This window comes from Zea mays, chromosome 4, assembly GCF_902167145.1.
Source record: "Zea mays cultivar B73 chromosome 4, Zm-B73-REFERENCE-NAM-5.0, whole genome shotgun sequence".
In the NCBI taxonomy this organism is placed as follows: Eukaryota; Viridiplantae; Streptophyta; class Magnoliopsida; order Poales; family Poaceae; genus Zea; species Zea mays.
Genome location: NC_050099.1, coordinates 5001779 through 5015415, shown reverse-complemented (window position 1 = coordinate 5015415; position 13637 = coordinate 5001779). Strand labels below are relative to the sequence as shown.

The window sequence follows — 13637 nt, the reverse complement described above, 5'->3', positions numbered from 1 at the left end:
TCTCAGCTGGTAACCCCCATCAGCATAAAGCTGCTAAGGCCTGATGGGTGCGATTAAGTCAGGGATCAGTCCATTCGAGCGACTCGATCACGCCTTGCCCGAGCCTAGCCTCGGACAAGGGCAGCCGACCCCGGAGGATTTCCGTCTCGCCCGAGGCCCCCCTCCAACGACGAACGTATTTCCGGCTCGCCCGAGGCCCTGCCTTCGCTAAGAAGCAACCCTGACTAAATCGCCGCACCGACCGACCAAATCGCAGGGGCATTTAATGCAAAGGTGGCCTGACACCTTTATCCTGACGCGCGCCCCCCGGCAGAAGCCGAAGTGATCGCCGTCACTTCGCCGCTCCACTGACCGGCCTGACAGAAAGACAGCGCCGCCTGCGCCACTCCGACTGCGGTGCCACTTGACAGAGTGAGGCTGACAGGCAGTCAGGCCCTGCCGAAGGCACCATAGGAAGCTCCGCTCCGCCCGACCCAGGGCTCGGACTCGGGCTAAGTCCCGGAAGACGGCAAACTCCGCTCCGCCCGACCCAGGGCTCGGACTCGGGCTAGGTCCCGGAAGACGGCGAACTCCACTCCGCCCGACCCAGGGCTCGGACTCGGGCTAAGTCCCGGAAGACGGCGAACTCCGCTCCGCCCGACCCAGGGCTCGGACTTGGGCTAAGTCCCGGAAGACGACGAACTCTGCTTCACCCGACCCCAGGGCTCGGACTCCGCCCTGGCCTCAGCCGACGACCTCCGCCTCGCCCGACCCAGGGGCTCGGCCTCGGCCTCGGCCACGGAAGACAGACTCGACCTCGGCTTCGGAGGAGCCTCCACATCGCCCAACCTAGGGCGCAGGCCAGCCACGTCAACAGGAGGCGCCATCATCACCCTACCCCGAGCTGACTCGGGCCGCAGGAAACAAGACCGGCGTCCCATCTGGCTAGCTCCGCTAGATAGGCAATGATGGCGCCCCGCACACTCTGTGACGACGGCGGCTCTCAGCCCCCTTACGGAAGCAAGAGGACGTCAGCAAGGACCCAACCGCTCCGACAGCTGTCCCTCCGCCAGGCTCCATCGCTCCTCCGACGGCCACGACATCACACCAGCTGGGTGCCAAAATCTCTCCGGCTGCCACAACGGCATGTACTTAGGGCGCTAGCTCCCCTCCGCTAGACACGTAGCACTCTGCTACACCCCCCATTGTACGCCTGGATCCTCCCCTTACGCCTATAAAAGGAAGGACCAGGGCCCTCTTAGAGAGGGTTGGCCGCGTGGGGACGAGGACGAGACAGGCGCCCGCTTGGAGCCGCTCGCTTCCCTCTCCCGCGTGGACGCTTGTAACCCCCTACTGCAAGCGCACCCGACCTGGGCGTGGGACAAACACGAAGGCCGCGGGATTCCCACCTCTCTCACGCCGGTCTCCGGCCGCCTCGCTCTCCCCCCTTCGCGCTCGCCCTCGCGCTCGACCCATCTGGGCTAGGGCACGCGGCGACACTCACTCGTCGGCCCAGGGACCCCCTGGTCTCGAAACGCCGACACATCTGGTATATAATAATAAGTTATTAAAAACTGGTACTATTAGATGGAGAATCCAAATCATATTTAACAACTAATAGTCTCACTAATAAAAGGAATCGTTACGTGACATCTCTCTCCTAGTAGCTATTCTAATACTCATGAGCAATCAGACCTAGGTCACAAAATCATCCCTGATAGATTGTATTGCTTTGGTGCTAGATTATTGCTCTAATATGCTTTGCAGTCATTAATTTCTCACTGATTATTCACAAGAATATCAAGATCGACTGCAAGGAAGTACATAAACTGAGAAAAGCTATAAACTACATTCAAAATAACTTCAAAAAAAAAGTTATAAACTACAAAGTTTGTAGATGTTTGAGAATGTTTCTGACATCTATAACTTTTGTTTCAATTATTTCTCAAGACCCTTTCTACCACTACCACTCGTTTGTGAGTGTAAAATATAGTTTTCTCTCATATTAACTATGTAATACACTCACTTATTACTATGTAATACGATTTACTTTGTTATCAGATATCACTCTCATTCAAAAGCCAGATGTGATAACCTATATCACTTTCAGTTTCTGACTTCATCTCCCAACGATAGTTGTAATATCACTCCATGCTAACCCATCATTGCTGATTCAAGCGATTGAACTAATAGTGATGCACTATCACTACATGTCCTTTACCAATCGACGGTGACATGCTGACAACAAAAGTCATTCCTGTAGGAGTGATGCGAACATGAAAATATAAGCCTGTGATCTTTCGTGAACCATTTTGACTATACAACAAGAAATGACAAACAAATAAAGAACCAAATGATCCATGTATCCATGGACACACATACCAGGAGTGAGGAGTCATGTGAGTAGTGTAGCAATGCCGGAACACACAACACAATACATGTTTTGAGGAAAGGTCACGATAGGACACACATGTAAACACTATACATATGGCTAGCGGGCAGCATGAAACTAATAGTAGTTGAACTTGACGCTAGCATGGTTGTTTTGAGTTGTTGTTTCTTTGACTTGACGAGCCCATTATGGAATCCAAGATAGCGTTGATAGCGAAAGCATGCAAGCATGTTCAAGAAAAACAGGTATGACTATGGTTCCTTTTACGCTATATCTTGCAACCTTATCTATCCTACCTTCTATTTTAAACTTCACTTTGTGAATGGTGAAATCTACACTGCAAAATAGTGTTTCGCATGGCCATATGCACGATCTCCTAGCCACAACCTTAGGATTGCCTCACAATTGTGTGCTACCTAGCTCTCCTGCCATCTTTTGATTTAGTCTGTTTGTAATTTGCATTGTTTGATAGTGAAAAATAAAAGGAAAAATACATGAGCAACACAAAGCTTATGGAGATGTTTGCAACTTGGAACATTTATGTGGACCGTATTAGTATTATTGGATCATCTGCGTCCAAAGCTAAGGTTTTGTTTGGATGTTTATGTATCCACGTAAATCTAAACATGTGATGCAAATTTATGTGCAATTTAAACTAAATTTCACACAAATCCACCATAACACTTATGAATTGAGTTGGATACATACAAAATCTAAAGTGGACTTGTATCCATGGCTTGAGTCCTAACCAATAAACTATGCCATAGTTTTTATATTTGTCATATCATGTAGACATTGCATATACAATATATGTTCTCAATGAATGTTTTTTTCAAAATATTTTTTAGCCAATTCATTACCATGCTATCCCTACTGTAATCTACCTATTACACATTTTCATATCTTTTGGTTCCCAAGTAGACCTAGTTTCTTCTCTCTCGTCCTTGACTGAGACCACATCACCATTTTACTTTCCTGACACTCCAATTAATGTCATAGGAACAAACCTTGTCATGTCTTATTAAGAGTTACTCAAACACCATGCTAGTACAAACATATCTATAATGACTCATGCAATCCAATGGGAGTCTAAAAAATGTATAGTTTTGTCAGGTACCATAATTAGGGGTACCCCCAACACTCCTAAACTCGGCTGGTAATCACCATCGGCACAAGCTGCAGAGACTGATGGGCGCAATTCAGGTCAAGGCTTCATCTACTCAAGGGACGCAATCTCGCCTCGCCCGATCCTAGCCTCGGGCGAGAACAGTAGTCCCAGGCGAATTCACGCCTCGCCCGCGGGCCTCCTCAAGCAACGGGCGCACCCTCAACTCGCCCGAGGCCCAGCTCGGGCAGGCTTCGTAGCGAAGCAACCTTGGCCAAATCGCCTCACCAACCGACCGTATCGCAGGCGCATTCAATGCAAGGATCGCCTACCATCTTATCCTGACACGCGTGCCTCAGTCGGCAAGGTCGAAGTGACCGCAGTCACTTCGCCCTCCCACTGACTGACCTGACAGGAGAACAACGCCGCTCGCCCCTCTCCGACTGCTGTGCCACCCGCCAGGATGAGGCTGACAGCAGCTGAGTCCAGCCTCAGGCGCAACAGGAAGCTCCGCCTCGCCCAACATTGGGCCTCGACCTCAGGAGGAAGTCTCTGCCTCGCCCGACCCTAGGGCTCGGCCCCCGCCTCGGCCTCGGGAGGAAGTCTCCGCCTCACCCGACCTCAGGGCTCGGCCCCCGCCTCGGCCTCGGAAGGTGGTCTCCGCCTCGCCCGACCCTAGGGCTCGGCCTCAACCTTGACCTCAGAAGGTGGTCTCTGCCTCGCCCAACCCCAGGGCCCGGCCTCAACCTCGACCTCAGGAGGAATCACGTCCTCGCCCGACCCCGGCCTTGGCCTCAGGAGGAGTCTCTGCCTCGCCCGACCTTGGGCTCGGACCGACCACGCCGCAGGGGGTACATCATTACCCTACCTTTAGCTAGCTCAGGCTACGGGGGAACAAGACCGACGTCTCATCCAGGCTCGCCCCGGTAACAAGTAATGATGGCTCCCCGCGTGCGTCCATGACGACGGTGGCTCTCAGCCCCTTACGGAAGCAAGGAGACGTCAGCAAGGTCCCAACAGCCCCGATAGCTGTGCTTCTACAGGGCTCAAACGCTCCTCCGACGGCCACGACACCGCGTACACAGGGCTCTAGCACCTCTCCGACAGCCACGTTGGCATGTACATAGGGCTCTGACTCCTCTCTGCCGGCACGTTAGCATATTGCTACACCCCCATTGTACACCTGGACCCTCTCCTTGCATCTATAAAAGGAAGGGCCAGGGCCCTCATAGGGAGGGTGGTCGCGCGGGAGGACGGACTGACGAACCGGCTCACACTCTCTCTCTCTCCCTCGCGAACGCTTGTAACCCCTACTGCAAGCGCACCCACTCTGGCACAGGATAACACGAGCCGCGGTTTTCCCCCTTGTGTTCCATCTCGCGCCAACCCATCTGGGCTAGGGCACACAACGACAATTTTACTCATCGGTCCAGGGACCCCCCGGGGTCGAAATGCCGACAGTTGGCGCGCCAGGTAGGGGCCTGCTGCGTGTTGACGAACAACTTCCCGTCGAGTTCCAGATGGGTAGTCTCCAGCAACCTCTTCAGCCAGGACGCTGCTCTGTTTCGGGAGTCTCGAGTTCATGTCCCTCGTTGGCAGCTACGACATGGTACTCCTTCCCCCGCAGCGCGGCAGCGACAACGACGGCCGTTAGCCCGCCCAGTGGCAGCAGACTCGGCGACGTCTTCCCCCCGTGGCGGAAGAGCAGCATCCGGGTTTGTCTCATCGCCTTCCTCGCCGCAGGAGGAGGAGGAGGCGGGGCAACCGTGGCCAAACAGGAGTCGGCACCTCGTCGGCTATCGAGCGAGTCGACGACGCCGACACCCCAGCGGGGGACATGTCGGGCGTTGACCTCACGCCTGAGACGACGACGAGCGTCGTTTCCCCGCAACACGCCAACCCCAAGCGGACAGATGACGCCAGCACTCTCGCGGAAGACTTGCTGGGCGTTAGCCTCATGCCTGAGATAACGGTGCAGTCCGTCCCCGACGCGACTACGTCACCGTCCATCGATCAAGAGGTACCGTCCGTTTTCCACCCTGTGCCTTTTAGATTCAGCTTCGATCCACCAAGCGATCCCGCTTCGGTGAGCGCTTTCATAAAGGCATATCCTAACCTTCCGGGGTACCATATGTGGTCAACCTGGGACCGACTGATGGTCGTCTCGACCTACGGGCCCCCGGGCTCCGAGGAAGACGACGAGCCTGACTCTGGTTGGGATTTCTCCGGGCTCGGTAATCCCAGTGTCATGCGAGACTTCATGACCGCATGTGACTACTGCCTCTCCCATTGCTCCGATGATGGCCACAGCCTTGACGATGAAGGTTGTGGCCCAAGTCGCGAATGTTTCCACATCGATCTAGGGGGTCACGACGAAGGCAACCACCTTGGTATGCCAGAGGACGATGATCCCCCTGGGCCTGCGCCTCGCGTTGACATCCTGCGGGAGCTAGCTCTGGTCCCAGTCCCTGCAGGGGGTCAGGACACACAGCTCGAGCAAATCCACGAGATGCAGGCCAAGCTCGACGAGGAAGCAGGACAACTTGTGCAGCTCCGACAAAACATCGAGCAGGAGTGGGCAGGCCGAGCACTAGCCGGAGAAGCGCGTCATCAGGCCTAGGACGTCCAGCGCCGTATCACTGACGATGCCAGGACAAGGCTGCCTCCGGCTTCCAGTGGGGTCGGCCAGAACCTGGCTGCAGCGGCAATACTACTCCGAACGATGCCGGAGCCATCCACCACCGAGGGGCGGCGTATCTAGGGAGAACTCAAGAATATCCTGGAGGATGCCGCGGTCCGACGGGCCGAGAGCTCTGCCTCCCGAAGGCAAGGGTACCCCCAGAGCATCGCGCCGCGACTTCTCGATTCATGCAGGAAGCCTTGGTCCACACCGGGCGCACGCGGGACGCGACACCTGCAGCCCCGGGTCGCCTCGGCAACGAGCACCGCCGCCACGACCGTCGAGCCCGCCTCGACGAAAAGGTGCGCTGAGGCTACCACCCCAGGCGTGGGGGACGCTACGACAGTGGGGAGGATCAGAGCCCCTCGCCCTAACCACCTGGTTCGCAAGCCTTCAGCTGGGCCATACGACGGGCGCCGTTCCCGACCCGGTTCCGAGTCCTGACTACCATCAACAAGTACTCAGGGGAAATAAGGCCAGAACTATGGCTTGCGGACTACCGGCTGGCCTGCCAGCTAGGTGGAACGGACGATGACAACCTCATCATCCGCAACCTCCCCCTGTTCCTCTCCGACGCCGCCTGAGCCTGGCTGGAGCATCTGCCTCCTGCACAGATTTCCAACTGGGATGATCTGGTCAAAGCCTTCGCTGGAAACTTCCAGGGCACGTACGTGCGCCCTGGGAACTCCTGGGATCTCCGAAGCTACCGCCAGCAGCCAGGGGAATCCCTGCGGGACTACACCCGACGGTTTTCGAAGCAGCGCACCGAGCTGGCCAACATCACCGACTCGGATGTCATCGGCGCGTTCCTCGCCGGCACCACTTGCCGCGACCTGGTGAGCAAACTGGGTCGCAAGACTCCCACCAGGGCGAGCGAGTTGATGGACATCGCCACCAAGTTCGCCTCTGGTCAGGAGGCAGTCGAGGCCATCTTCCGGAAGGACAAGCAGCCTCAGGGACGCCAGCAGGAAGACATCCCCGAGGCGTCCGCCCAGCGCGGCACAAAGAAGAAGGCTAAGAAGAAGTCGCAAGCGAAACGCGACGCCGCCGACACAGATCTTGTCGCCGCTACCGAGCACAGGAACCCTTGGAAGCCTCTCGGAGGGGCCAACCTATTCGACAAGATGCTCAAGGAGTCATGCCCCTATCATCAGGGTCCCGTCAAACACACCCTTGAGGAATGCGTCATGCTTCGGCGCTACTTCCATAAGGCCGGGCCCCCGGCGGAAGGTGGCAAAGCCCATGACAACGACGAGAAGGAGGGCAACAAGGCAGAGGAGTTCCCCAAGGTCCACGACTGTTTCATGATCTACGGTGGGCAAGTGGCGAACGCCTCAACTCGGCACCGCAAGCAGGAGCACCGGGAGGTCTGCTAGGTGAAGGTGGCGGCGCCAGTCTACCTAGACTGGTCCGACAAGCCCATCACCTTCGACCAAGGTGACCACCCCGACCGCGTGCCGAGCCCAGGAAAGTACCCGCTCGTTGTCGACCCCGTCATCGGCAATGTCAGGCTCACCAAGGTCCTCATGGACGGAGGCAGCAGCCTCAACATCATCTACGCCGAGACCCTCGGGCTCTTGCAGATCGATCTATCCACGATCCGGGTCGGTGCGGCGCCCTTTCACAAGATCATCCCCGGGAAGCGCGTCCAGCCCCTTAGACAACTCGATCTGCCCGTCTGCTTCGGGACTCCCTCCAACTTCCGAAAGGAAACCCTCACGTTCGAGGTGGTCGGGTTCCGAGGAACCTACCACGTGGTGCTAGGGAGAACGTGCTACGCCAAGTTCATGGCCGTCCCCAACTACACCTACCTCAAGCTCAAGATGCCGGGCCCCAACGGGGTCATCACCGTCGGATCCACGTACCGACACGCGTATGAATGCGACATGGAGTGCGTGGAGTACGCTGAGGCCCTCACCGAGTCCGAGGCCCTCATCGCCGACCTGGAGTGCCTCTCCAAGGAGGTGCCAGATGCGAAGCGCCACGTCGGCAACTTCGAGCCAGCAGAGGCGGTTAAGTCCGTCCCTCTCGACCCCAGCAACGACGCCTGCAAGCAAGTCCGGATCGGCTCCGAGCTCGACCCCAAATAGGAAGCAGTGCTCGTCGACTTTCTCCTCGCGAACGTCGAGGTTTTTGCGTGGAGTCCCTCGAACATGCCTGACATACCGAGGGATGTCGCCGAGCACTCGCTGGATATCCGAGCTGGAGCCCGACCCGTGAAGCAGCCTCTGCGCCGTTTTGTCGAAGAAAAGCGCAGGGCCATAGGCGAGGAGATCCACAAGCTGATGGTAGAGATGGCCAAACGGGCCGCCCGGCCCGGCCCGGCCCGGGCCCGGTGAAGCCTGGCCAAAAACCGGGCCGGGCCTGCTGTGCCATCGTGCTCAAGTTTCTGTCCAAGCCCGGCCCGCAGCGGGCCTAAACGGGCCGGGCCGGCCCGTTTAGCACGAAAAAACGGGCCGAAAACGTGCTAAACGGGCCGGTAAGCACGTTTTAGTGTAAAAAAACCGGGCTTAACGGGCTTAGAGGTAAACGGGCCGTGCCGGGCTAGCCCGCCGTGCCTAGTTTCCTGTCCAAGCCCGCCCGCTTATTCTACCGTGCCGGGTTCGGACCGGGCCCAAAAACCGGGCTTCGTGCCGGGCTCACGGGCCTCGTGCTTTTTGGCCATCTATAGCTGATGGCTGCAGGGTTCATCAAAGAGGTATTACATCCCGAATGGTTAGCCAACCCTGTGCTTGTGAAAAAGAAAGGTGGAAAATGGAGTATGTGTGTAGACTACATTGGTCTAAACAAAGCATGTCCGAAGGTTCCCTACCAACTGCCTCGCATCGATCAAATCGTGGATTCCACTGCTGGGTGCGAAACCCTGTCATTCCTCGACGTCTACTATGCACTGCTCTAATAATGATTATATATAGTACCATTTCAAATGCACTCACAGCAAAAAATGTGTATACTCTTACCAAGTCGCCCTCCTCATGTACTGCTTCCAGGAATCACTCCCTGCTTCTCGTCCACCACCAGCTGCTTTTTCTCCACCAAATGCTCCACCAATTTCAGCACCATTAGTAGGTATGTTCACATTCACTATACCACAATCACTACCATGGGGCCTGCATAATAAGAGAACAAACAGCGAGGCTTATTGGCAATCAAAAAATATAACCGAAAGGACCCCACAAAAGATGAGAACATTTTGCAATAAATATTCAAATTTCAAAATATGTTAAATAGGGTTTATTTTGTGGCCGAGTATGGTTAAATGTTTATGACATGTATGGAAACTCCAGCTGAGCTTACTGCTTTACTGGATATTATCAGATTGAATATATGATATTGGCACGCAAAAAAGACATGATTTTTTGTCCTAGAGAAGGGACTAGCTGAATAGTGTGCTGTGTGAATATACCAACCAAAATGAAAAATAGTGAACCAGACTTTCTTAAGCTATATATAAGAATTTAGCTAATAGGTCAAGAGTTTATCCGGAAAATCAAAAGGTTACCTAAGCCAATCGTTACCAAACCCTGGTTGCATCCAATATCGAGACAATCCTTCTTTTCAAACCACTGTTTCTTGAACGCCTCAAGGCGAGGATCTTCACCAACATTGCGATCAATCTGTAGAATTGTTAAAGTTATAATTTATCAGCTGGAAAATGTTAAGTTCCCCTCCCACTCTAACAGCACTAGGCATGCTATACGGAATAAATATTGGAGAATCCGAGGTAAGGAGCTACATGTAAGAGCCCATCTACTCCATCCCTACCCACTAGTCCAGCCAGCAACACGCAGGCCACAGGCTAGTACCAGTGCTTTCCTCCCCGCGGAACATCACCTAGCCACACAGCTAGGTATGCAAGTTTAGCTATATCCGTGTCATGGGTCACTCCAGACCAACCGATTGAACCGAAATACTCAAACCCCACGTACACCTGAACCTACTGCGAGGCATATCGTCGAACAGGTAGCGATCACGCGTGAACACTCAACATCAGTTCCAGAGGGGGGGGGGGGGGCGCAGAAATAGAGGCAGTCGCGCTCACCCGGTAGCCATAGTAGTTCCTGTAGTTGCCGTAGATGAAGACCTCCTTCCTCTTCCGCTTCTGCGCGCTCACCCGGAGGAGGGAGGGAGGAGGGGGCCGGCGCCCGGCGGCGTACCTGGCGTCCTGGCGGCTCTGGACTCTGGCCGGAGTCTGGAGTCTGGGTGACATTGTAGCGGCTGTCGACTGAGGACGGCTAGGCGGCTGGCAGGGCTGAGGACGTGTAGGGTTTGAGGACGGCCCAAGAAGGCCCATTAATTCTATAGCGACCCACCGCTAGTCCTTGACGATATCTATAGCGACCAACCATAAGTTGTTAAATTTTTAGACTTGTAGCGACCAACCGACCGTTGCTACAAAAAGATTTAGCGACTGACCGTCGGTCCCTAACCTTTAGCAACCAACAGTTGGTACCTAATAAGGGTCGCTAAAGATCAACCGTCGTGTAGTGAGTCCGACCAGCTCGCGACTTCTTTCATCACACCTTTTGGCATGTACTGCTATATTACTATGCCATTTGGTTTGAGGAATGCAGGTGCGACATACCAAAGGTGCATGAACCAGGTGTTCAGAGAGCACATCGGCTGAACGGTCGAGGCTTACGTCGATGACATCGTAGTCAAGACGAGGAAAGCCTCCGACCTCCTCTCTGACCTTGAAACGACATTCAAGTGTCTGAGGGCGAAGGGCGTGAAACTCAACCCCGAGAAATGTGTCTTCGGAGTCCCCCGAGGCATGCTCCTGGGGTTCATCGTCTCCGAGCGGGGCATCGAGGCCAACCCAGAGAAAATCGCGGCCATCACCAACATGGGGCCTATCAAAGACTTGAAAGGAGTACAAAGGGTCATGGGATGCCTTGCGGCTCTGAGCCGCTTCATCTCATGCCTCGGCGAAAGGGGCCTACCCTTGTATCGCCTCTTAAGGAAGACCGAGCGCTTCTCTTGGACCCCCGAGGCCGAGGAAACCCTTGGAAACTTAAAGGCACTCCTTACAAGTGCGCCCATCTTGGTGCCCCCGCTGCAGGAGAAGCCCTCTTGATCTACGTAGCCGCAACCACTCAGGTGGTCAGCGCCGTGATCGTAGTCGAGAGATGAGAAGAAGGGCAGGCACTGTTCGTCCAGAGGCCGGTCTACTTCATCAGCGAAGTGCTATCTGAGACCAAGATCCGCTACCCGCAAATTCAGAAGCTACTGTACGCAGTAATTCTGACGCGGCGAAAGTTGTGACACTACTTCGAGTCTCACCCGGTGACTGTGGTGTCATCCTTCCCCTGGGGGAGACCATACAGTGCCGAGAGGCCTCGGGTAGGATAGCAAAGTGGACGGTGGAGATCATGGGTGAGACAATCTCGTTCGCTCCCCGGAAGGCCATCAAGTCCCAAGTCTTGGCAGACTTCATGGCTGAATGGGTCGACACCCAGCTACCAACAGCTCTGATCCAACCGAAACTCTAGACCATATACTTCGATGGGTCGCTGATGAAAACAGGAGCAGGTGCGGGCCTGCTCTTCATCTCACCCCTCGGGAAGCACCTCCGCTACGTGCTGCGCCTGTCGGTGTTTTGGGTCCGACCGCACACCCGGGGTTGCCCCTCAAGGTGTTTTTAGGAGTAGGACGGTGTCAACGACTGTAGCAAAATGGTTCGTGCCGGTCGCACGAGGGACAATGGACAAGATTTGCAGGTTCGGGCCGCTTAGAAGTGCGTAACACCCTACGTCCTGGTGAGTATTTGAGCGTGGTTACAAGAGGGTTCTCTGGATAGAGGGCGCAGAGAGTTTATGTGGGTGGCTAAGTAGAACAGGGTCGATCCATCTGAAGGGGTGCCCCCTAGGCCTTATATACTCGACCGTGAGGCAGTACACGTGAATATGATAACAACAAGTAGCTAAAAGATAGTGAACCTCTTGAGTTTATCCCTACGTACCCCTCGCCGACTTATCCTCGCACGGCTCTGTTGCATGGGGGCTTCAGCGCGGGAAAGTCGGGTCTCTGTTGTGATTCATTCGTTCGACGTTTGTGGGCCGCTTGGGTTTGCACTAATCAGTCTCACGTCTTCTTTGTTGGTTGTCTTTCCCTAGGCCCACGAAAGAATGACCTTACAAATTATCGGGCCCTTGGGCCTTTCGTGAGGCCTTTTACTTCTTTAGTGGACCCAGGGGATATCTATCCCCCACAAGCCCCCGATCTTTGGGTTGATTTAGAGGTAATCAACTCAAAGATCCAAGGTCCAAAAAATGACTTCCTGCCGTCTTCTCTGGCTCTGATCACTCGTCCGACCAAAGTTTGGTTTTGTGCTTGTGCCTTAGAGGTCGGCATTTTGGATTGTAAGACTCTGGACTTCATTGGGTGCACCGGAGGTGCACCCAATGGGTGTAGCCCCCGACCTTTGAGTAGATTTTAGAAGATAATCTACTCGAAGGTCTTCTTCCAAAGGTTATCTCCATTCGCGCTCCTGCATCTTGGTTGAGGATTAGTCTTTTCGATCTTGCTCTGCGCCTTAGAAGTCGGCGCTATATCGGTTTAGAATAATATTCCATGGGGTGCACCGGAGGTGCACCCAATGGGTGTAGCCCCCGACCTTCAAATGGATTTTTTAAGGATAATCCATTCGAAGGTCTTCCTTTCGCTTGTGGAAACTGGCATGAGGCTATTTTGCATTATGCTTTGGAGGTCAGCATTATGTCATCAATATTTTGCTGCAAAGGTCAGCGTATATTTTGTCTTTAGCAGCCGAGTTTGCAATCCATCCATATCTTGCTAGGTAGTGCAATTTATTTGCTTCTGCGATTGATTGGACGTTTGACGGACGTTCTCTGTCTAGTCTTCACGTCACTTCTGTCGGTCATATCTTGTACTTTGCTGGCTATATTTGGCTTTCCTCTGATCCTTACTGATATCTCACTTTTGTCTTGAGGTATTCACTGCATGCCCTGCACGGATGTGACCGTTTTGAAAAATATACTGATAATTCCTGGGCGTCCCCCCCAATGGGTGTGGGCAAGGGACGGCTTGGTACGCTGAGTGTTTTAGCCGGTTGCCTCTGAGTAGTAATGCGATGGGACGGCTAGTGTAATCATATCCTTTGCGCTGTTGACTGGAGTCCCAATGGGTGTAGTGTTGCATGAAACGGCGTCCGCCGTCTGACGTGTCTTCAGATGGGTGGAAGTGCTTATTGAATGCCTTGCGACTGTTCAGTGACCGCGGTTAGAAGTGAGCGGTTGCCTTTCCCTTCTATAAATAACCCCTTTGCTTCTCTGGTTTCTTCACATCTCTTCGCTGCTCCTTACTGCCTTCTTTTCCTCCCCTCTGTCTGCTTCCGCCATGGGCAAGAACAACAAGCGCAAGCGCGAGCCGACTCCTCCATCGGAGGATTTCGGTGACTCGGAATACTCGGAGGAGGAGTTCTCCTCCGAGTCCGAGGGGTCTCCGGCTCCCGTCTCTCC

The 13637-nt window shown here is 54.4% G+C and overlaps 1 protein-coding gene across 1 annotated transcript; it reads right to left on the bottom strand.

The window, feature by feature from the left end:
- Positions 1 to 9166: 9166 nt before the first annotated feature.
- Positions 9167 to 10370, bottom strand: LOC103652738 (probable RNA methyltransferase At5g51130). Its single transcript, XM_023302255.1, has 2 exons — positions 10199 to 10370; positions 9167 to 9773 (listed from the first exon to the last, which is right to left on the bottom strand). The coding sequence occupies exons 1-2, from the start codon at positions 10364 to 10366 to the stop codon at positions 9627 to 9629; spliced, it is 315 nt and encodes a 104-aa protein (XP_023158023.1). The 5' UTR covers positions 10367 to 10370; the 3' UTR covers positions 9167 to 9626.
- Between the last annotated feature and the right edge of the window lie 3267 nt (positions 10371 to 13637).